The following is a 21,284-nucleotide window of genomic DNA, read 5'->3' as shown; positions in this document are numbered from 1 at the left end:
CCTACTACACATACGTACATCTTTCTGCACAGTGAAGCTTAAACATCAAAGCGTGGATACCTTTTCATTTTCAATCTGCTCTTTGTATAAGCGCTGGTCCTCTTTCAGATCCTGGGCCAGTTTGATGGAGCGTTGCTTGAACTTCTCGGTCATGTCCCGCCGGTCGTCTCTGCTGGCAGCCAGCTCCTGCTGCTCCTGGATCAGCTGTTCATGCTTTTTCTGTGGACACAAAAGCTGAAAATGAACATACTTTACCAAAGTAAGCAAACACAGGTGCATCCTTTTACGTACATTTCCCCAAATTCAACCTGACATGTTGAAGCCTCTTTGAAAACTTATTTTGAGCATGACACAAACCCACTAAATTGTCCTTTTATAATTCCCCTTAACTAAGAGGGAATGTTATCTTCGGGTTTAATTTATTGCAATAAAGTGTCTTAGTCTTCTAATCTTCATTTTCTTCAAGCGCTTTTTGTGGGCTAAATGATGACGTTAAAGCCATATGCCACATTTGTTAAAGCTGACGCTGCATGTCAAATGGATAATTCCGTTGGTTCAAAATGGGAATTTTGGCATCTTTGGAAACTATGGGAAGTTAAATAATATGCAATATGAGTTTGGATCTGAATTAAAGAAGTTAAATAGGGCGTGGATTTCCCTTCAGTGTGTCTCACATGGTGGTATGTTGCCACTTTTTATCTTTTTAATATTTTACTGCATATTTTAATTTTGGATTTTTGTTTTTTAAAGTGAGAGTTCCTATTGTACAAACAACACCATTGTATAAATTCCTGTTTCCTAAAATAAATGACAATAAACTTGAACTTAACTGTATTGTTATACATACAGAAGCCTAAAGCATGTGTAGAATATGGCATTTAGATACAGTGAATCTGTGTGAGTAACATCTCTTGTATAGCCTATGTCTATACTTGTTTCCAATATTCAATTGTCACAGATATTATCTGTATATCTGTATAATATTTGAAAATTCTTGTTTTTATTTAGTGCTTCTATTTCTTATATTATGTGCTGCTCTGTGCATGGAAACCTGTTAATTGGTAAAGTATAATCTGCTTCATGTTAAAACACCATACACTGCAGTGCATGCCACACTATACTGTCTACACTGTACTGTACTACTGTCCGATACATGAGTTTAGTGCACCTTGTAGTTGGTGATTAAAGTCTTTATTCCCTCCAAGGTGTTCTCTAATGGCTGTGGGTCCGCCAACACCAGAGAGAAATCCTGAAACACATTGACACACGATTAATGGAGGATAAATAAACTCATAATTTTCATATTAATGTAAAAAAATCCTCTAAGACCTAATCAAGACCCAGGTTGTATAATACGGAAGAGCTTTAAGTTAGGTAGACTTCTTGTTATGAGGATAAGTTAGTAAAAACAGTTCATCTCACAGAGGAAATTATATGTAACATGAATATTACAGATAGGCCTAAATTCAGTAAATTAGCCTATAATGTGTATATATTTTTTAACAACGTAATAAGGAAGAATAACAACACGAAGAAGCAAAGTGACGTCTCACCTCATCTGAAGACATAGTGAAAGTAATCTGAAATAAATCACAAAATATTACAGTTTTTGCATGTTGTCAGTCAAAGTCAGTGTATTAAATGTAGTTAATAACATATGCCTAACAAAGACGGTGTGTCAGTCAGGAATAACACTGTTAAACAATAAACTTTTGGCTATAGATAACACTGTAGGCCCCATTTTCAGATAAACAAACCACCGACTCTTCAAATATCTTTTAATACGTGAGAATCATTTTAAATAAGTCACATTCAACAAAGAGTTATAACATCTGAAAACTAACATTCTATCGTTTTATTAATGTGTTGAACCAAACTTAGCAATATTTAAGTTTTTATTAATAAGCAGTTAGATAAGAACTTACATCCAGTCGACGATCTGTGCGTAAGCCGCGTTTATTCTTTCGGTTTCTTTTCCCGAGCAGCAGTCAGAAGCCTATATATGTGTGGTGCTGCATTCAGGTGCTGTCGGGAATATTCTCTCTTTACATTTTAACAAGCGCAAAGCACCAAACTTATAATATTTAAATAATAATAATTAGGTCTACATTTTTATTGTAATTATGACGACTTATAGTTTAACCCATTGTAGTGTAACATTTAAGTTTTACTCCATCTTGCAGCTGTAGTTACTAGTTACATTCAAAGCCACTTCAAAGTACTGAAATATTTTATGTAAAAGTATAAATCACAGCAATATCCTGTTACCAGTAAAAAGTCTGCATTCAAAATCCTAATAAAGTAAAAGTGCAAAAATATACTTACTCATTAATGCAGAATGGCCCATTTCAGAATGATATTATAATTAGTGATGCATTAATGTGTTCATCACTTTAATGTTGCAGCTGATAAAGGTGGAACTAAATTTAACTACTTTATATAGAGTATGATTTAATAATACATCTTAATTTATTAGTTGATTTATGTTTTGTATTAATAGACCTTTTTCACGGCAGACACTTTGACATGTAGTAGGAAAAGCACAGGTGTATTCAAAACCATTAATGATGGCTGCATTCCACTTAGGAGAGGCCCTGGTATTGTTCATGTTGACTCACTGAAATAGCTTACTGGGACACTTGATGGAATTGAGCCTTCGTTAAGGTTATCAATTTCAGCTGTGCTTTTCCTACTATGACAAGTCAAAATGTCTGCTGTGAAAAAGGTCTATATTGTAAATCTGCAAAGTAACTAAAGTTATCAAATAAATGTGGTGGAGTAAAAAGTACAATTTGCCTCAAAGATACAGTGGAGTTGAAGTATAAAGTTGCATAAACGGAAATACTTAAGTAAAGTACCTCAAATAAGTACAGTGCTTGAGTATATGTAGCATACGTAGTTACATTCCCCCTCTGCTTTGTTATTCGTCCACCACACAATTCATGCTGTGAACAAATTAAGCATTAAAATATATAGCTAACATCATTTCTTTTTATTAAAGAACAGTTTTTTCTTTTAAAAAAGAGAAAGACCATTTTAGCAGTGTGATGCATTTTTAAAGAAATAAATAAACAACGCTCTTTATCAACAGAAAGTTACACACGGAAGTGACGTAGGTGGATCAGTAGTGTCAAAGGTCACAAAAACCATCTCGGCTTCCTTTCCTGTTAGCGGTGGCCGTAGAACAGCATCAGTGAGTGAAATTTCCCTTGAAACAATCTTCATCCATCGCTCCTAATCTGGATAATTTAACTGTTTTTATCATACCACACGTACGACCATCACTCATTTAGCTGAGATGAGTCTGTTATTTTCGTGTGTTTTGAATTGACAAAGGTAGAAAATAAGCGTTTAATGCAGCGCTTCGTCTCAGTAGAGCTCATTTCAACATGGCAGCTTCCTTCATGTTGACGCACAGTTTACATTTGAACCATCTGTTGAAGACGCTAACTTTATATGTTCACACTGTCTTGTGCCATTTGGTTTTACTATAACTTAACTAGATGTAACTCTATCAGTGGCGTGTGAAAATAAATGTTAAAAGGTCTAGAAATTGGTTGATAGCCGTACCTTAGCCAGATGCTAATGCTACCTTAGCCCGCTAACCAGGCAGTGACAACGAGCCGAGAACTGATATTTCCCCAGGTTTCAGTGTTTGACTTAGTCATGTTCACATCAGTAATGTTGCTAGTGACGTATTGGATTTGATGAGGTTACACACGGGTTTGACAATATTTTCTTTGTGGCAGAAATGGGCAAGTTCATGAAGCCTGGGAAGGTGGTGATGGTCCTAGCTGGACGCTACGCCGGGCGCAAGGCTGTCATCGTCAAGGTAAAACATGGCTATGGGTGGATTTTATCCGCTGCTTAATAGGCCTGCCAAATACCTGTCTGTATATATACATGTTCAGAGCGGACATGTAGTAATTCATTCACTGGTAGGTCTCCCATGTTCACCTGCAAGGGTTTACTGACTTTTCCAGTACTGTTATATCCACCTACCTCATGTAACTTGACGTTATAAAGGAACCTATTAGCTACATTAATCATTCCAGCAGTTTACACCAATGCACTATTGTCTTACTGTTTTCAAATGTCAATTTTATTGTGCATTTGTAGTTAAATGCTTGTTTTACCGTTGCTCAGCTTTGTTGTTCTTGTTTTTAGCTGCAAGCATTGAGAACAACGAAAAACCAGTGTTATATTTGCATGTGTTCACATACTTGGCAAATAAAGCTAATTCTGATTATTCACATGGTCTAACACTAACATTAATCAGTTACTCTTTGCCAAATTCAGATGTTAGTATGTGAAATAAGCAGCACCACTGTATGTTTAGTGTCTGCCTGACATCAATCGTTTAATATTTGTCTCTTTGCAGAACATTGATGATGGCACAACCGACCGTCCTTACAGCCATGCTCTGGTCGCAGGCATCGACCGCTATCCCCGTAAGGTGACCACAACCATGGGCAAAAAGAAGATCGCCAAGAGGTCCAAGATCAAGGCCTTCGTCAAGGTGTTCAACTACAACCACCTCATGCCCACCAGGTTGGTATCTTTTGTCTATTCACATTACCCTATGATAGGAGATTCCATTGCTAACTTACTTATTTTACTGATGTGCGGCAGCATACTTAAAGCGATTATTCCCCAACAATACAAATGTGGTAGTAGGTTGATAAAGCAAAACATTATTTGCAGAATAAGTGATGCACTTTAAGGCTAATGATGATGGACATGAAACTGTCCTTTTTTCAATTACTGTAAAAGGAGATTAATAGTACAGATGTATAAATCGGTGGGCATAAAAGTATAAGAGAAACAATCTGCAACTCCCAACCTGCATTTTGTTAGGAAACATTTAATTGCTGAGCCTAAAATTAAATTTCATGTGCTGCTAACTGCTAGATTAAAGCTACCCAAACAGTCATCACTTTAGGATTTTATGAGAATTTTGTATAAATTATGCAAATATGAAGCAGCATTTTGTTCCCAACTACCTCTTCATAGCAGCAGTGATCTAGGCTCGTGTCTAGTGTCGCATTTAGAGCTGACCGCCAGATAAAACTGAGGGAAGAACAAGTTCTCAAACTTAAACTGATGGCCATAATCATTTATTGCTGAATTAACCAGGAGATGGTGTTTCTGTCTTAAGGAAAATAAGGATGTCATTAACAGAAAACTTATTTAAAAATGTGAATTTACGGGGGGGGGGTGGGTGCATCAGAAACCAGTGTCTGCTTCGCAGTACTATTGTCGATTTATAGAATTTACATGAGAAACTTGTATAACAGCCATGTGTTCAGTCATTCTGGTCTTTGTGTTGCTTCTATGGATCACATACCCATACACATTAAACCTCCTCACCCCAGCATTACTGACTCACTCAGCAAAACAATATGAAGACAAACCAGTTCTTAATTTACAAAATGAATCGGTATATGAATGTCTGACAGTCCAAACATTGTATCAGCGATTGTTTTCCTGATGTATATACTCTAGACCATAGCTTATACATTTACTTTTATAGACATTCCAACCTGGAGGGGTTGGAAAGTTTAATATATTCATTTAACTATTAGCTATGATGCAGGAATCGGTTCATTTTTATTGTCACATTGTAAATTTGATGATGCTTTTGCAATGTCATTCTGGAGCAATATTTAAACATGACAAATATTTGAGTGAGACAAAGAGTGGCTGTTGACTAAACATGTCCACTGCTTAAGTGTGTTTTGCCTAAAATGTTGCTTCTTTTAATCGGCTGCATAACTTCAAGTAACTGTTTAATTCCTCTGCATATACTGAAATGCACATAGATGTAATGAGCAGGTTTATGATCAGATTGCAAGTTTGTGTGACACCCAATGAGAATCTGAGCTGTGATAAAGTGTTGCTAATCTTTAAGTACCTTCAGCTGCTCTTGTGTGAAGCACTTGTGTTCAGATGTAAAACAGTATAAAGAAAGCTATTCTGCTGAATAAACCTCCCTTGGTTAAGTGGAGGATTTAAACCAGTTTTTATCGTTGTGTTTCCTTCAGATACTCTGTGGATATTCCTCTGGACAAAACTGTTGTGAACAAGGACGTCTTCAGGGATCCTGCTCTCAAGCGCAAAGCCAGGCGGGAGGCCAAGGTCAAGTTTGAGGAGAGGTGAGTCCATGCAGTTCTGATGGCTTCTCCCATTCAGTGTGCATCTGATTGGACTTTAAGAGAACATTCAGGCAAATGATGGTAGAAAAGTGTCTCTTAAATAGAAGTTCAACCAGAGATATTGCCTTCACCACATGCCGTTAGTGATGTGACACACCTTATCATAATGCCCGTCACTAATAGAACAATATCTTTTGTGAATGCATAATTTGCTTTTGTGTAATAATCCTGATGGCAAACATCAGTAATCAGGCCAAAAAGCCTTTCTATTGCTGCAGTGTGCTTTTTAGAGATCAGTTGCCCAGATTTTGGTGCAGGTAACTTTGAACACCGACAGGTTGACCTCTCGGTTCTGTGACGTGTTATCAGATCCAGTGTGCTAAACTACCGTGTTCTGTTTTTAGGTACAAGACGGGCAAGAACAAGTGGTTTTTCCAGAAGCTCAGATTCTAACTTCACTTTGGTTTCACAAATAAATGTTTAAAAATGGATTTTGACTGTTGACTCTTTATTTACATTTTGAAGTATTTTTACTGTCTTTGCCAAGTTCCCCAGTCTGTTAAATTAAGGATTATTGGTCTGGTTCCTACAATATTTGTGAAAATCCTTTTGAAATGGAGTTTCAGTAGCTGTACTGCATGTACTGTGGAGAGGTTTAAACCCATTTTAGGAGCACTAGTAAGTACCACACACAGTTGTGTTCAGAATAATAGCAGTGTTTAAAAAAAGTGAATAATGCTCAAAATCCTTAGAATAGCTTTTAATTCCATAATATCAATGCATTGGGAACACTGCACATTCAATTCCAAATCAAAACATGACCAAAATTGATCAAGTTTGTGTTATACCTTTACAGAAAGTGAAAAAAAGGAATATTAGGCTGTTCAAAAAATAGTATTTGCATTTTTCTTTACAAACTCAAACATTTACTGTATAAACTGAAAAATGTCTCAAGGGTTTGCTTTACTTTGAATTACTTCACTAATATTTAGTTGCATAACCATTATTTCTGAGAACTGCTTGACATCTGTGTTGCATGGAGTCGACCAACTTCTGGCACCTGTGAACAGGTATTCCAGCCCAGGACGATTAAACTACATTCCACAATTCCACTGCATTACTGGGTTTTACCTCAAACAGCATTTGTGATGGCACCCCACAAGTTTTCTATGGGATTGAGGTCTGGGGATTGGGCTGGCCATAACATCAATCTTGTTCATCTGGAACCAAGACTTTGCTCGCTTACTGGTGTGTTTTGTGTCATTGTCTTGTTGAAAGACCCATTTCAAAGGCATTTCCTCTTCAGCATAAGACAACATGACCTCTTCAAATATTTTGATGTATTGAAACTGATCCATGATCCCTGGTATGCAATAAATAGGCCCAACACCACACTATGAGAAACATCCCCATAACATGATGTTTGCACCACCATGCTTTACTGTCTTCAGTGTACTGTGGCTTGAGTTCAGTGCATGTGGGTCGTCGGACAAACTGTCTGCGGCCCCTAGACCCGAAACGAACAATTTTGCTCTCATCAGTCCACAGAATGTTGCGCCATTTCTCCTTTGGCCAGTCAATGTGTCCTTTGGAAAATTTCAACCTGGTCAGTACGTCTTTTTTTCAGCAATGGGACTTTGCGGGGGGCTTCTAGCTGATAGCTTTGCTTCACATAGCCTTCTGATGGTAACAGTACTCACAGGTACGACCATCACCTGCAAGGGTTTACTGACTTTTCCAGTACTGTTATATCCACCTACCTCATGTAACTTGACGTTATAAAGGAACCTATTAGCTACATTAATCATTCCAGCAGTTTACACCAATGCACTATTGTCTTACTGTTTTCAAATGTCAATTTTATTGTGCATTTGTAGTTAAATGCTTGTTTTACCGTTGCTCAGCTTTGTTGTTCTTGTTTTTAGCTGCAAGCATTGAGAACAACGAAAAACCAGTGTTATATTTGCATGTGTTCACATACTTGGCAAATAAAGCTAATTCTGATTATTCACATGGTCTAACACTAACATTAATCAGTTACTCTTTGCCAAATTCAGATGTTAGTATGTGAAATAAGCAGCACCACTGTATGTTTAGTGTCTGCCTGACATCAATCGTTTAATATTTGTCTCTTTGCAGAACATTGATGATGGCACAACCGACCGTCCTTACAGCCATGCTCTGGTCGCAGGCATCGACCGCTATCCCCGTAAGGTGACCACAACCATGGGCAAAAAGAAGATCGCCAAGAGGTCCAAGATCAAGGCCTTCGTCAAGGTGTTCAACTACAACCACCTCATGCCCACCAGGTTGGTATCTTTTGTCTATTCACATTACCCTATGATAGGAGATTCCATTGCTAACTTACTTATTTTACTGATGTGCGGCAGCATACTTAAAGCGATTATTCCCCAACAATACAAATGTGGTAGTAGGTTGATAAAGCAAAACATTATTTGCAGAATAAGTGATGCACTTTAAGGCTAATGATGATGGACATGAAACTGTCCTTTTTTCAATTACTGTAAAAGGAGATTAATAGTACAGATGTATAAATCGGTGGGCATAAAAGTATAAGAGAAACAATCTGCAACTCCCAACCTGCATTTTGTTAGGAAACATTTAATTGCTGAGCCTAAAATTAAATTTCATGTGCTGCTAACTGCTAGATTAAAGCTACCCAAACAGTCATCACTTTAGGATTTTATGAGAATTTTGTATAAATTATGCAAATATGAAGCAGCATTTTGTTCCCAACTACCTCTTCATAGCAGCAGTGATCTAGGCTCGTGTCTAGTGTCGCATTTAGAGCTGACCGCCAGATAAAACTGAGGGAAGAACAAGTTCTCAAACTTAAACTGATGGCCATAATCATTTATTGCTGAATTAACCAGGAGATGGTGTTTCTGTCTTAAGGAAAATAAGGATGTCATTAACAGAAAACTTATTTAAAAATGTGAATTTACGGGGGGGGGGTGGGTGCATCAGAAACCAGTGTCTGCTTCGCAGTACTATTGTCGATTTATAGAATTTACATGAGAAACTTGTATAACAGCCATGTGTTCAGTCATTCTGGTCTTTGTGTTGCTTCTATGGATCACATACCCATACACATTAAACCTCCTCACCCCAGCATTACTGACTCACTCAGCAAAACAATATGAAGACAAACCAGTTCTTAATTTACAAAATGAATCGGTATATGAATGTCTGACAGTCCAAACATTGTATCAGCGATTGTTTTCCTGATGTATATACTCTAGACCATAGCTTATACATTTACTTTTATAGACATTCCAACCTGGAGGGGTTGGAAAGTTTAATATATTCATTTAACTATTAGCTATGATGCAGGAATCGGTTCATTTTTATTGTCACATTGTAAATTTGATGATGCTTTTGCAATGTCATTCTGGAGCAATATTTAAACATGACAAATATTTGAGTGAGACAAAGAGTGGCTGTTGACTAAACATGTCCACTGCTTAAGTGTGTTTTGCCTAAAATGTTGCTTCTTTTAATCGGCTGCATAACTTCAAGTAACTGTTTAATTCCTCTGCATATACTGAAATGCACATAGATGTAATGAGCAGGTTTATGATCAGATTGCAAGTTTGTGTGACACCCAATGAGAATCTGAGCTGTGATAAAGTGTTGCTAATCTTTAAGTACCTTCAGCTGCTCTTGTGTGAAGCACTTGTGTTCAGATGTAAAACAGTATAAAGAAAGCTATTCTGCTGAATAAACCTCCCTTGGTTAAGTGGAGGATTTAAACCAGTTTTTATCGTTGTGTTTCCTTCAGATACTCTGTGGATATTCCTCTGGACAAAACTGTTGTGAACAAGGACGTCTTCAGGGATCCTGCTCTCAAGCGCAAAGCCAGGCGGGAGGCCAAGGTCAAGTTTGAGGAGAGGTGAGTCCATGCAGTTCTGATGGCTTCTCCCATTCAGTGTGCATCTGATTGGACTTTAAGAGAACATTCAGGCAAATGATGGTAGAAAAGTGTCTCTTAAATAGAAGTTCAACCAGAGATATTGCCTTCACCACATGCCGTTAGTGATGTGACACACCTTATCATAATGCCCGTCACTAATAGAACAATATCTTTTGTGAATGCATAATTTGCTTTTGTGTAATAATCCTGATGGCAAACATCAGTAATCAGGCCAAAAAGCCTTTCTATTGCTGCAGTGTGCTTTTTAGAGATCAGTTGCCCAGATTTTGGTGCAGGTAACTTTGAACACCGACAGGTTGACCTCTCGGTTCTGTGACGTGTTATCAGATCCAGTGTGCTAAACTACCGTGTTCTGTTTTTAGGTACAAGACGGGCAAGAACAAGTGGTTTTTCCAGAAGCTCAGATTCTAACTTCACTTTGGTTTCACAAATAAATGTTTAAAAATGGATTTTGACTGTTGACTCTTTATTTACATTTTGAAGTATTTTTACTGTCTTTGCCAAGTTCCCCAGTCTGTTAAATTAAGGATTATTGGTCTGGTTCCTACAATATTTGTGAAAATCCTTTTGAAATGGAGTTTCAGTAGCTGTACTGCATGTACTGTGGAGAGGTTTAAACCCATTTTAGGAGCACTAGTAAGTACCACACACAGTTGTGTTCAGAATAATAGCAGTGTTTAAAAAAAGTGAATAATGCTCAAAATCCTTAGAATAGCTTTTAATTCCATAATATCAATGCATTGGGAACACTGCACATTCAATTCCAAATCAAAACATGACCAAAATTGATCAAGTTTGTGTTATACCTTTACAGAAAGTGAAAAAAAGGAATATTAGGCTGTTCAAAAAAATAGTATTTGCATTTTTCTTTACAAACTCAAACATTTACTGTATAAACTGAAAAATGTCTCAAGGGTTTGCTTTACTTTGAATTACTTCACTAATATTTAGTTGCATAACCATTATTTCTGAGAACTGCTTGACATCTGTGTTGCATGGAGTCGACCAACTTCTGGCACCTGTGAACAGGTATTCCAGCCCAGGACGATTAAACTACATTCCACAATTCCACTGCATTACTGGGTTTTACCTCAAACAGCATTTGTGATGGCACCCCACAAGTTTTCTATGGGATTGAGGTCTGGGGATTGGGCTGGCCATAACATCAATCTTGTTCATCTGGAACCAAGACTTTGCTCGCTTACTGGTGTGTTTTGTGTCATTGTCTTGTTGAAAGACCCATTTCAAAGGCATTTCCTCTTCAGCATAAGACAACATGACCTCTTCAAATATTTTGATGTATTGAAACTGATCCATGATCCCTGGTATGCAATAAATAGGCCCAACACCACACTATGAGAAACATCCCCATAACATGATGTTTGCACCACCATGCTTTACTGTCTTCAGTGTACTGTGGCTTGAGTTCAGTGCATGTGGGTCGTCGGACAAACTGTCTGCGGCCCCTAGACCCGAAACGAACAATTTTGCTCTCATCAGTCCACAGAATGTTGCGCCATTTCTCCTTTGGCCAGTCAATGTGTCCTTTGGAAAATTTCAACCTGGTCAGTACGTCTTTTTTTCAGCAATGGGACTTTGCGGGGGGCTTCTAGCTGATAGCTTTGCTTCACATAGCCTTCTGATGGTAACAGTACTCACAGGTAACTTTAAGTCTTCTTTGATTTTCCTGGAGCTGGTCATTGGTTGAGCCTTTGCCATTTTGGCTATTCTTCAATCCATTCAAATGGTAGTTGATCTTTCAGGCTTTGGATGCCATTTCAAGGCATTTGAAATCATTTTGGCTGAGCAGCCTATAATTTTCTGCACTTTATACGTTTTCCCCTCTCCAATCAACTTTTTAATCAAAGTCCGCTGTTCCTCACAGCAATGTCTGGAACGACCCATTTTGCTGAGTATTTCAGTGTGAAATGCACTATAACCAGCATGCACAACATTTGCTTCCTTCCTTCCTTAAATATGGGCCATAACTGACACCTGTTTCTTCACAGAATCAATCACCTCACTAATTGAACACAACACTGCTATTATTTTGAACATGCCCCTTTCAATTACAGATTCAATTACACAGAATGAGCAGCATGACTGTTGGGTCTGTTGGTTTTCTATGACTCTACAACAATTACTAGTAAATTATTTGCCGTGTAAAAATATCACTTCTACCAAAACAATTTATTTATGACGTTAGTGATGTTGGACTGCTATTATTTTGAACACAACTGTACATTAAGTTTCGTTTTGAGGTTCCTGTACTGACTGGAGTATTTTCTAGTATTAGTTATGCTACTTTATGATTTTCCTCCACTACATTTGTGACAACTTAACTAATTTACTTTCTGTTTTGATTTTACAAACAAAACTTATGAGCATGTAAAAATATTCATTATAAACCATTAAAGTTAAAATCATCACTTTAATAATTAACAACAAAATACTGCTCACAGTACACATGAATGCATTAGTAATAGTGTATAAAATGTGCAGATTTTTTTTTTGCGTGAAGTGATACATTGTAAAAGTCCTGTATTCAAAATTTTAAAGTAATAGTACAAACATATTGCCATCAAAATATACTTTAAAGTACTGAAAGTAAAATTACTCCTGCAGAATAGCCCATTTCAGAACAATCTATCATTGGATTATAATAAAGTCGGGGCTAATTTGAATTGATATACTTTTTTTGTGATTAAGTTTATTTTTAACACAAAATACAATTTACAACATGAACATAGCCCTCGTCATCACCGCCCTCGTCATCACCACCCTCGAGTTGATAAACTTTATCAGCTTGATCGTCCGAAGATCAATACAGTTTAATCTTTATAATGCGTTTATAAGTTGATTTATATTTTGTATTCTGAATCTATCAAATGTAATAGAATGGAGTAGAAGTATAAAGTAGCACAAGTATAGTACTTGAGTAAATGTACTTGGTTACTTTTCACCACTGATTAAAAGTACAGTATTGGCAATAGATACTTCAATATCAAAAGTAAAAGTTGTCATTATGCAGAAGGATCCTCAGTTGGTGCGTTACTTGGAATATTAATACAGATACATAACATAAAGCATTCTCTATTGCAGCTGGTCAAAGTAAAGCATATTTGAAAGTCTTTATATACTGTTGGGTAGTTTAATCTATAATAAATTACAATATAAATTATACAGTTTGTATGTAAAACCTTGATCTTGAAAGTACTTATTTTAGTTATAAAATCAATGTAATGGAGTAGAACTGTAAAGTAGCAAACAGAACTTGTGTTTAAAAAGTTAAGTGGGAGTAACTCAAATTGAACTTCAGTACAGGACTTATAATAAATAATTCAGGACAACAAACACAATTCGGTTTCTCCCAATACTTATCTTTTACAAAATGAAAATTACTCCACATGCAAAGTTTGTGTGGAACTGATATTCCATGGCAGAAAACACAGCTTTCATATATCTGTTATTCCAAATTAATTGAATACATTACAAAATCTTAAGTATTGAATATCTTACAAACTTAAATGTATTTTTATATTTCATTTAAGATTTGTAGATGTCCCCAACAAATGTGATTTTTGATAAAGACAAAACATTTTCATAAACAACATTCTGGAAGATGGATTATTTCGCCCATTAAACAAATGTTTTTGAAAATCAATACAAGTATTTTCATTTAACAAATACAATAGATGTCTTCAGGAGATTCTGTCCCCTTTGTTCTGCGTGGAATGGGTTCAGATAAAGTTGGATAAAAAATGCTTGCCATTAAAACAAAACTAAATCTATAATGTGTAAAGTTTTTTCTTGATTTCTTTTAAACTGAAAGGATAAAGACTCAAAAGCATCACAGCAGTTGTTTTTTTTACTGTTTAATTTGTTTACATCTGTACAGTAGTTATGCATTAAACATGATAACACTAAAGAAACTCAATTCAAATCTCCCAATATATTATTTGTAATTAAAGCAGTTAAATAAAAATGACATAAATAGCAACATTTAAATGATTGAGCGTGTCTATTGTTTCTAGCTACTTTAAGTGCTAAAACACACTATTATTAAATAAGTACATGAATCACAATGCAACAACAGCTGAACAAAAATGGGGAAACTAGGAAACTAAATATAGCATTATATTTACTACACATAGCTCAAATAGAACACAAAGGCTCCAATTACACAGTGACATAAAATAAACGATAAAATGTGTCTCCAGTCACAAAGTGCACAGCTTTTCATCTCGGGAAATACAAACGCAGGTTTGTCACATACCTGTACATGTGGGCCCAGAAACACTGACGTTTCAATCCCATAAACACCAGGGCAACATACAGCTGATATAAACTCCACCTCAGTTTAATAGCATCTATGGTTTGTACATTCAGAATTTAAGGATATGATTCGTGCAACTCAGCTGTCTCAGGAAGATAAAAACTACTTTTGCTGAAAAAACAGAAAACAAAACTAAACCTCTTACATCCTACAATCATGTTACATACGGGATATTACATCATTCTTATCATACGGTCATTTAAACGTCACCTGAAATAGGAGAAAAGCAGCAGTTCATACAGGGTCTAACACACCCGAAACACAACGTGCTTAAGTGAGAACAGCTTCAGACGTTGGAGTCATTGATAGCTGCGCACATGTGGACAATGTTACACAAAACTTTACATTTGAAGAGTGCATTATGATGGAAACTGTAAGAGGTGTAAGACATTTTAAGTTGACCTGATCAAGCAATCTGCTACACATGATTTAGTCCCGGTACTTTTTCACTGTGAACAATGGACCAATACATCACGAGCTCTTACTTACTGTGTAGAAGCCTTTCTGCTCATTTTTTTCTTCTTCCTGGATTGTCTCAGCAGTGAGCACATTACAGTATTGAATACTGTACGCGTCCAACCTCTCTCTTTGTTGCACGGGTTAGGATGATATCATGTACACGGGGGAATGATCCGGTATGATGAGCACAGGTCAGGAAGGCTTCTCTAAACACAACAACAATCTCCATTCTAAGGCATGTTTACAGTACGCGTAGCATTGTCATCTTTGACATTTTGGCATCTTAAACATAGTGGGATATGCAGATTATGGTTGCTCGTGGCTGACACACAACACAATCATCCATGCATGTACTTTAGACATCACATACTTGCACTTTACTTAAGATGGGTGGCTACTTAAAAAACCTTTAAAAAAGGTTACATACTTGAAGCACAAAGTCATGCTTTTGGTCCTGAACGCCAGGTAAGAGCAGTGTAGTTTAGCTGATAAAAATACTTGATATCAGAGACTGATGTTTTCGTTACTTTTTTATGGGATGTGTTGCCTCCTCAGAAAGCATCCTTAATGTTCTTCAGCTGCCGAACAGCCAGGTCCACCGGGAGGTTGAATTTGAGGTGGCTGATGCGGCCCAGGATTCGCAGGGCTCCTTCGAAGCCGGTCTGGGCCATGTAGCTCCAGCACTGGTAGTGCGGGTGTATCAGAGTACCAGACTTGCACAGCAGGTTGAGCCACGACACCAGCCGCTGCTCGTTCAGAGCCATGCACACCAGCGCTTTGAACTCGGTGTCTGGCCCTCGTTTGTAGCGCCCGTGCTCCTTCAGCACGTTGTGGATGGCCCACAGCAGAGACTGTTTTGGGGTGACGGTCACCGAGCCGCCCCCTACAGGCAGGCTGAAGGACTGTGAAAGCTGGCGGGCCGGTGTCTCCACAAATGCTTTCCCGTTTTTGGAGTGGTAGAACTTAACAAAGAGTTCCCATGGGTGCATGTTCTGTGGGGCTGGTCTGTAAGGCAGCAGGCAGGAAATGGGGGCCAGCACCAGGCTCATGGTCTGGGAGGGGGAGAAGAGGCCGTGAGCCAACAAGTCTTTCAGAGCGACCGCCAGCTCCTTCCTCACCGACGACGTCAGCTCGTCTCGAGGTCCCAGCGCCGAGTTGCTGGTGTAGTTGACGACGTGTTCGAGGGATGGCTGTCTGCACGAGCCCAGCACTCGCACCTTGTCCACAGCTGCCTCCAGACGCTGCAGCAGGGGCCCGTAGTCCTGCTGCATCGACTCCTGAGGCCACGTGTTCTGAGGAAGGTGGCCCGGCCCGCAGCCAAACTGGCTGGCAGCGAAGATCTGCAGCACAGCGAGGGCCTTCTGGATCAGCTGCAGGCCGGTCTCTCGCATCCTGTGGGCCTGCTCCGAGTCTACTGCAATCAGGGATGAGAACCAGAAGAACATACGTATACTGGACAGCAACACCGGTGGTTTTAAACACAACATCAAGTAAACCTGCCTCATTTAGAGCTTACCAGTTAATACATCTTTAAAAACAAACATTTAGGCCATTGGTTGAACACTGTAAAGCCGGGCAGATTCAGCCAGATCTTAACTCCAAATCTTGTCTTCTACTGGTTTTTATTACTACAAACATGAAATGGTACCTGTAGTTAGAGATCTGAGCTGACTGACCTTTCTTCTTCACTCCTGGAGTTCTGGCATTGGCCCCTGCTGCTCGTGGCTGCTGGCTGTGTCCATCTGGTAAGAGAGGGTTCCCCACCTCATCTTTAGAAAGGAAAAGAAAAATCATTAAAACAACTTAAATTTAAAAAAAAAAAGACAACAGCTGTGAAATGAAAACAAGCAGGCACTGCGATGAAACAGGAGATTCTCATCCACTTGACAGACAGTTTGGACTGTATCGGAGACTGTGTACCCTGGATGAAGTTGATGAACATCTCCAGGTCTCTGATCTGGGTTTTGAGCTGATCCACCAGCTGCTCTTTGACCCTGGCTGGGTTCACTATCTGAGCGATGGCAGCGTCCACTCTCTGTCTTAGCTCCTCGGGCGACATGTTCCCGATGTCCTCGTTCAGGTTCACATCCAGCTTTTTGATCAACTCGTCAATGATGACCTGAAAAGACAGATTGAAGGCTAAATAATAGACTTGTTATAGGCTAAACCACTGTGTCTGCAGTGGTAGATTTCTATCGGTGTTGGTGTACATTTTTTTATTTTAGCACAGCAGTGTAAATTACAAAACTTACATCAGAACAACATCCGTTTCATTTTCTCTGCTGTCAATTTTTTTTTGTTTTTTCAAACATAAAGACGACAGGAAATGAATACAGTCTGGGAGAGGTAAGTGTAAAGTGCAGAGTGTTTAAAGGAAACAGAGGGTGAGACCGGGGAGGACTTAAAAGAACTTGAAAATAGAAAATATTAATAAAAATCATACTATTAACAGAAAAAAACAAGAGGGACATTTCAACATTACATTACAAAGTGGTGTTGGTGTTCTTAATGTGTTGGTGGGAAGCTCGATCTTCTGACACTACATAGATGGTTGCAAAGCAGCATTGCATTCACAAAGCTAACTTCTTAGTAGGGAAGTCATTTTTTAGCCATATTAGCAGCATGCGGTCTGTCCTCTACTTTGGTCCAGACTGAAATATCTCAACAATTACTGGATGGATTGTCAATTTTGTACAAACAGTCAGGGTCCCCAGAGGATGAACACTTGTTACCTTGGTGATTCTCTGACTTTTCCTCTACAGCTACCATGAGGTTGACATTTTACTTATGTGTAAAATATCTCAACAACTGTTAGATTGGGTATGGATTTGGTTTATTACAAAATGCTAGAAAAACTTAACATTTCCATTAGCCTCAGCTGTACTTTGCTGATGAGCAAAGGTTAGCATGGTCAACATTACACATGCTGACCATCAGCATGTTAGCATTGTCATTGTGAGCATGTTAGCAAGCTGTTGTGCCTAAGCACAGCCTCACAGAGCTGCTAGCATGGCTGTAAACGCACTCTTAGTCGTTCTAATCTGGTAGACCTTTTAGTTCATCTACACTTTAAAAGGAAAGGAGTAAGAATACAAACATTTGAAAAGCAGGTTTGGGATTTGCAAAATGTATTTGGATAGGCTTTCTGAGAGAATTCTCTATATGAGAAACACTACAGCCTGCAGCGTTTTAGGAACAGACTCGTTACACCTGATCTGAAATAGGTAAACACAATATTATGTGCTCAAACATAACTGACATGTGATAATTAGGATTCAAAACAAGCTTGTATATGTGTTGGGCCTCTTATCACCTCCGCCAAGGAGGTTATGTTTTCGGTTTGGTTTGTCCGTTTATTTTTTTGTTGGTTGGTTTGTTTGTCAGCAGGATTATGGAAAAACTACCCGCCCAATTTATGTATTTATTTATTTTTTTGGGCTTTTCTACCTTTAATGGACAGGACAGCTAGGTGAGAAAGGAGAGAGAGAGGGGGGAGACATGCAGGAAATCGTCACAGGTCGGACTCGAACCCTGGACCTCTGCGTCAAGGCATAAACCTTCATGTATATGTGCGCCTGCTCTACCCACTGACCAACCCGGCCACACCCGCCCAATTTTCCAATGAAACCTGGTGGAACTGGAAGGGTGTAGCATGGGCCAAGGAATGGTAGGAATTACATTTTGGAGCAGATCCAAATCACGGGGTGGATACACTATATTTCACTTTCGTTTACTCTGCATTCATGTGGTGTTGGAACAATGGAAAAATTCACACTGTATTAACACTGTGAGATAGGGCATGCCTTGGAGGAGGTCTGCGCTCTCCGAGGGCCCTTCTAGTTTGGGATGTTGTAATCATCATTTTAAGTATGAGGATTAAAGGCTGATCAGACAACCTGATGCCAGTATGACACATCTACACATGATAGGATTAAACCCAGATTCAGTGGCAATTTTTGCATCAGTACATTTCCACAATCCCACCTTCTGTCTCTCCATGACGACAGACTGCGGCAGCGAGTCGTAGCTGCCCTCCTGATAGGCGTAGCGCTCCAGATCATCCAGCTGTGTCTTCAGTTGGAAAATGAGATCCTTCTGTTTTTCCCTCTGAGCCTCCAGGCGCTCCCTCTTCTCCCTCTCACTCTGACAGGAGGGAAAACACACAATTATTAATATTTATTATTATAAGGAGTCACAGTTCTTTGCAAAAAAAATGTATTCCATTTACAGTCTAGCAGCTTTTTGCAGTCAAGATGAATTCAAGTTTCATTTACAAGTCCATGTAGCAATTTATCATATATTTTAGCTGCATCTTTTTGTACTTGTTGTGTCACAACATTAACACAAAAATACACACACCAAACTCTCAGAGAGACATCAGGTATCATACTCACCAGATCCCCCTGTAAGTAAAGCATGCAGCAAGGGAGAAATGACATAAAAAAGACCTTTAGGGTGGGAAATATGGTGAGAAATAATTCCAAACAATAATTACGTGAGGCCGAGACTTTACTTCAGTTCAGACTAAATGTAAAAAGGCAGGAAGTCAACAATGTCAGCGACAAAGCAGGTTGCTTCAACATGGTTGTGTACACACAGAAGCCTTTATTAAACAGATAGGGATCTGCTGGAGGCATTTTCATTGAGCCTGCAGCTCAGTGCGTCAACACAAAAGCAACGTTTTCCAACAGAGATAAGAGATCAATGGGAACACACAGCAGAGGTGGGCGCAGCAGCCTCGAGTGTGACGTAACAAGCACGCTTTTTATCAGAAACCTCACAGCTACTGAGGTGAAGCACTTCAGGTAATATGACTGGGATTAACACCACAGAGACTCACTGTGCATGTGTGTTTCACGTCTGTATTTATACCTATGCATTTCGTGAGTACAGTGTCCATCTATGTGTCTATGAGTGTTTAATATATCTGAGAGGATCTGCACAACCTGCAATTAACCACTACTTTCATTATTGATTAATCTGACTTTCTCAAATCATTGATTATTACTAGTTTAAAAATGTCAGAAAATAGTGAAGAGTATAGATTTTGTCCAACTTACAGTCTTAAACACAGACATTTGCAGTTAACTGTCACATACGACCATACAATCCTCTTGATTAAGAGGCAGGAAATAGGGACTGTTATGCACTTTTGCCTAAACAAAAAAAACAACCGATTATAATAGTTGTTGATTATTATTTTTCTGTCAGTTGACTTATTGTTCACACACACACACACACACACACACACACACACACACACACACACTCCAGCTTTTTGGCAGAGACTCAGACGACACAGTTGTCATGAATGGAAATACTACACTACAGTCCTAAATCTATGCTAATATAAGTAATAATTTAAAGATTAGAATATCTAATTCAAGGATATTCTATTATTTCATGTCATCTTTTCCTGGCACGCACTCAGGGTGTGTAAAAGAGTGTGTAGCATCATGGTGGTTATATTTTGTGTGGTATCAAATCATGACCAGCAGTCTCACCGAGTTCTCCAGCTGTTTGGCATCTTGAGCTCGGCAGCCCACTACATGCGGGCAGCCCCTGAAGGCGAACTCCTCCAGCTCGGCCAGCATCCTCTCCTTCTCCTCGGTCTGGGCGTGAACTATCTGCTTCAGTCGGAACTGAACCTGGGCAAAGTGTGAGGTGAGGGCAAGGAGAGAGGAGTTCAGCAAGTCCTGCTCCTCTTCCAGCTTCTCCAGCCTGGCGGCCATTTCCTCATCAGTGGCCGAGGACGAGCCTCTCTGCTTCGGCTGGCCAGCGCTCCCGCTCTCATCCTCGGGACTGGCCACAGCGCCTACCGGTGCCCATCGCACCCCTGCGCCGGCGAAGGCAGCCTCGCTGTCCGAGGCTGACAGCTCCTCTGTGGACATTTTGGATGACGGAGTTCTCTCCAGCTGTTTAACCACGTCTCCAGTTTATTAAAAGTCCGTTCCTGCTGCTGTTTTCTTACGTTGCGCAGACAACAACAAGGATCACCACCGGAGAAACAGGTGTATCGCCATCTTGGTAAGGATGATTCATACGTCAAAGCCAAAAACGGAGACACGTCAAGTCAACTGTAAAATAGTGTAGCACGGAAGTCTAGCACGTTTTGGTTTCATAGTAAAAGTGTCCCTATTACATAAAAGCTCCTGTTTCAATGGTGGAAGAAGTTTTCAGATACTCAACTTTAAGTTAAAGGAGCAAATCCACAATTAAAAAAAAAAAAAAAAAAAAACATTTAAAAACGTATTTTTTTAAGATGGCATTTTTATAGTGTTCTAATCTAGGTCTCAATTTATAATAGGCTATATGAATGTAGAAAATGCAAACTATGGCATATCCCTGATAACAATTTAGCATTTAAATTATGGAGGAT

General features: G+C 38.8%; 4 protein-coding genes across 5 annotated transcripts in view; 2 read left to right on the top strand and 2 right to left on the bottom strand.

Moving 5' to 3' along the window:
- Nucleotides 1-2,041, bottom strand: part of ifi35 (interferon-induced protein 35) — a 7,213-nt gene extending 5,172 nt beyond the window's left edge. The window contains exons 1-4 of the mRNA XM_031318884.2: nucleotides 1,926-2,041; nucleotides 1,554-1,580; nucleotides 1,169-1,249; nucleotides 61-219 (exon numbers count right to left, since the gene is read on the bottom strand). Of these exons, the coding sequence (XP_031174744.1) occupies nucleotides 61-219; nucleotides 1,169-1,249; nucleotides 1,554-1,568 (255 nt within the window). The 5' untranslated portion in view covers nucleotides 1,569-1,580; nucleotides 1,926-2,041. The remainder of the gene's footprint in view (nucleotides 1-60; nucleotides 220-1,168; nucleotides 1,250-1,553; nucleotides 1,581-1,925) is intronic.
- A 1,011-nt stretch (nucleotides 2,042-3,052) lies between these two features.
- Nucleotides 3,053-6,646, top strand: LOC116063888 (60S ribosomal protein L27). Its single transcript, XM_031318888.2, has 5 exons — nucleotides 3,053-3,193; nucleotides 3,750-3,832; nucleotides 4,382-4,551; nucleotides 6,045-6,155; nucleotides 6,560-6,646. The coding sequence occupies exons 2-5, from the start codon at nucleotides 3,752-3,754 to the stop codon at nucleotides 6,606-6,608; spliced, it is 411 nt and encodes a 136-aa protein (XP_031174748.1). The 5' UTR covers nucleotides 3,053-3,193; nucleotides 3,750-3,751; the 3' UTR covers nucleotides 6,609-6,646.
- Nucleotides 6,647-8,201: 1,555 nt separating this feature from the next.
- LOC116063726 (60S ribosomal protein L27-like) lies at nucleotides 8,202-10,559 on the top strand. The gene is made up of 3 exons (XM_035996889.1): nucleotides 8,202-8,464; nucleotides 9,958-10,068; nucleotides 10,473-10,559. Exons 1-3 carry the CDS (start codon nucleotides 8,382-8,384, stop codon nucleotides 10,519-10,521), a joined length of 243 nt encoding a protein of 80 aa, XP_035852782.1. The 5' UTR covers nucleotides 8,202-8,381; the 3' UTR covers nucleotides 10,522-10,559.
- A 3,906-nt stretch (nucleotides 10,560-14,465) lies between these two features.
- rundc1 (RUN domain containing 1) lies at nucleotides 14,466-21,005 on the bottom strand. Of its 2 annotated transcripts, XM_031318881.2 has the most exons (6): nucleotides 20,410-21,005; nucleotides 19,300-19,308; nucleotides 18,890-19,048; nucleotides 16,826-17,024; nucleotides 16,582-16,674; nucleotides 14,466-16,319 (listed from the first exon to the last, which is right to left on the bottom strand). In XM_031318881.2, exons 1-6 carry the CDS (start codon nucleotides 20,794-20,796, stop codon nucleotides 15,457-15,459), a joined length of 1,710 nt encoding a protein of 569 aa, XP_031174741.1. In that variant the 5' UTR covers nucleotides 20,797-21,005; the 3' UTR covers nucleotides 14,466-15,456. The 2 variants fall into 2 exon arrangements, with proteins under 2 accessions (XP_031174741.1, XP_031174742.1); XM_031318882.2 differs by lacking the exon at nucleotides 19,300-19,308 and having other exon boundaries at nucleotides 20,410-21,002.
- Nucleotides 21,006-21,284: the final 279 nt, after the last annotated feature.

Source organism: Sander lucioperca, chromosome 21 (genome assembly GCF_008315115.2).
Source record: "Sander lucioperca isolate FBNREF2018 chromosome 21, SLUC_FBN_1.2, whole genome shotgun sequence".
Taxonomy (NCBI): Eukaryota; Metazoa; Chordata; class Actinopteri; order Perciformes; family Percidae; genus Sander; species Sander lucioperca.
Note: the sequence above shows the minus strand (reverse complement) of the source record. Positions and strands in the feature narration are given on the sequence as shown.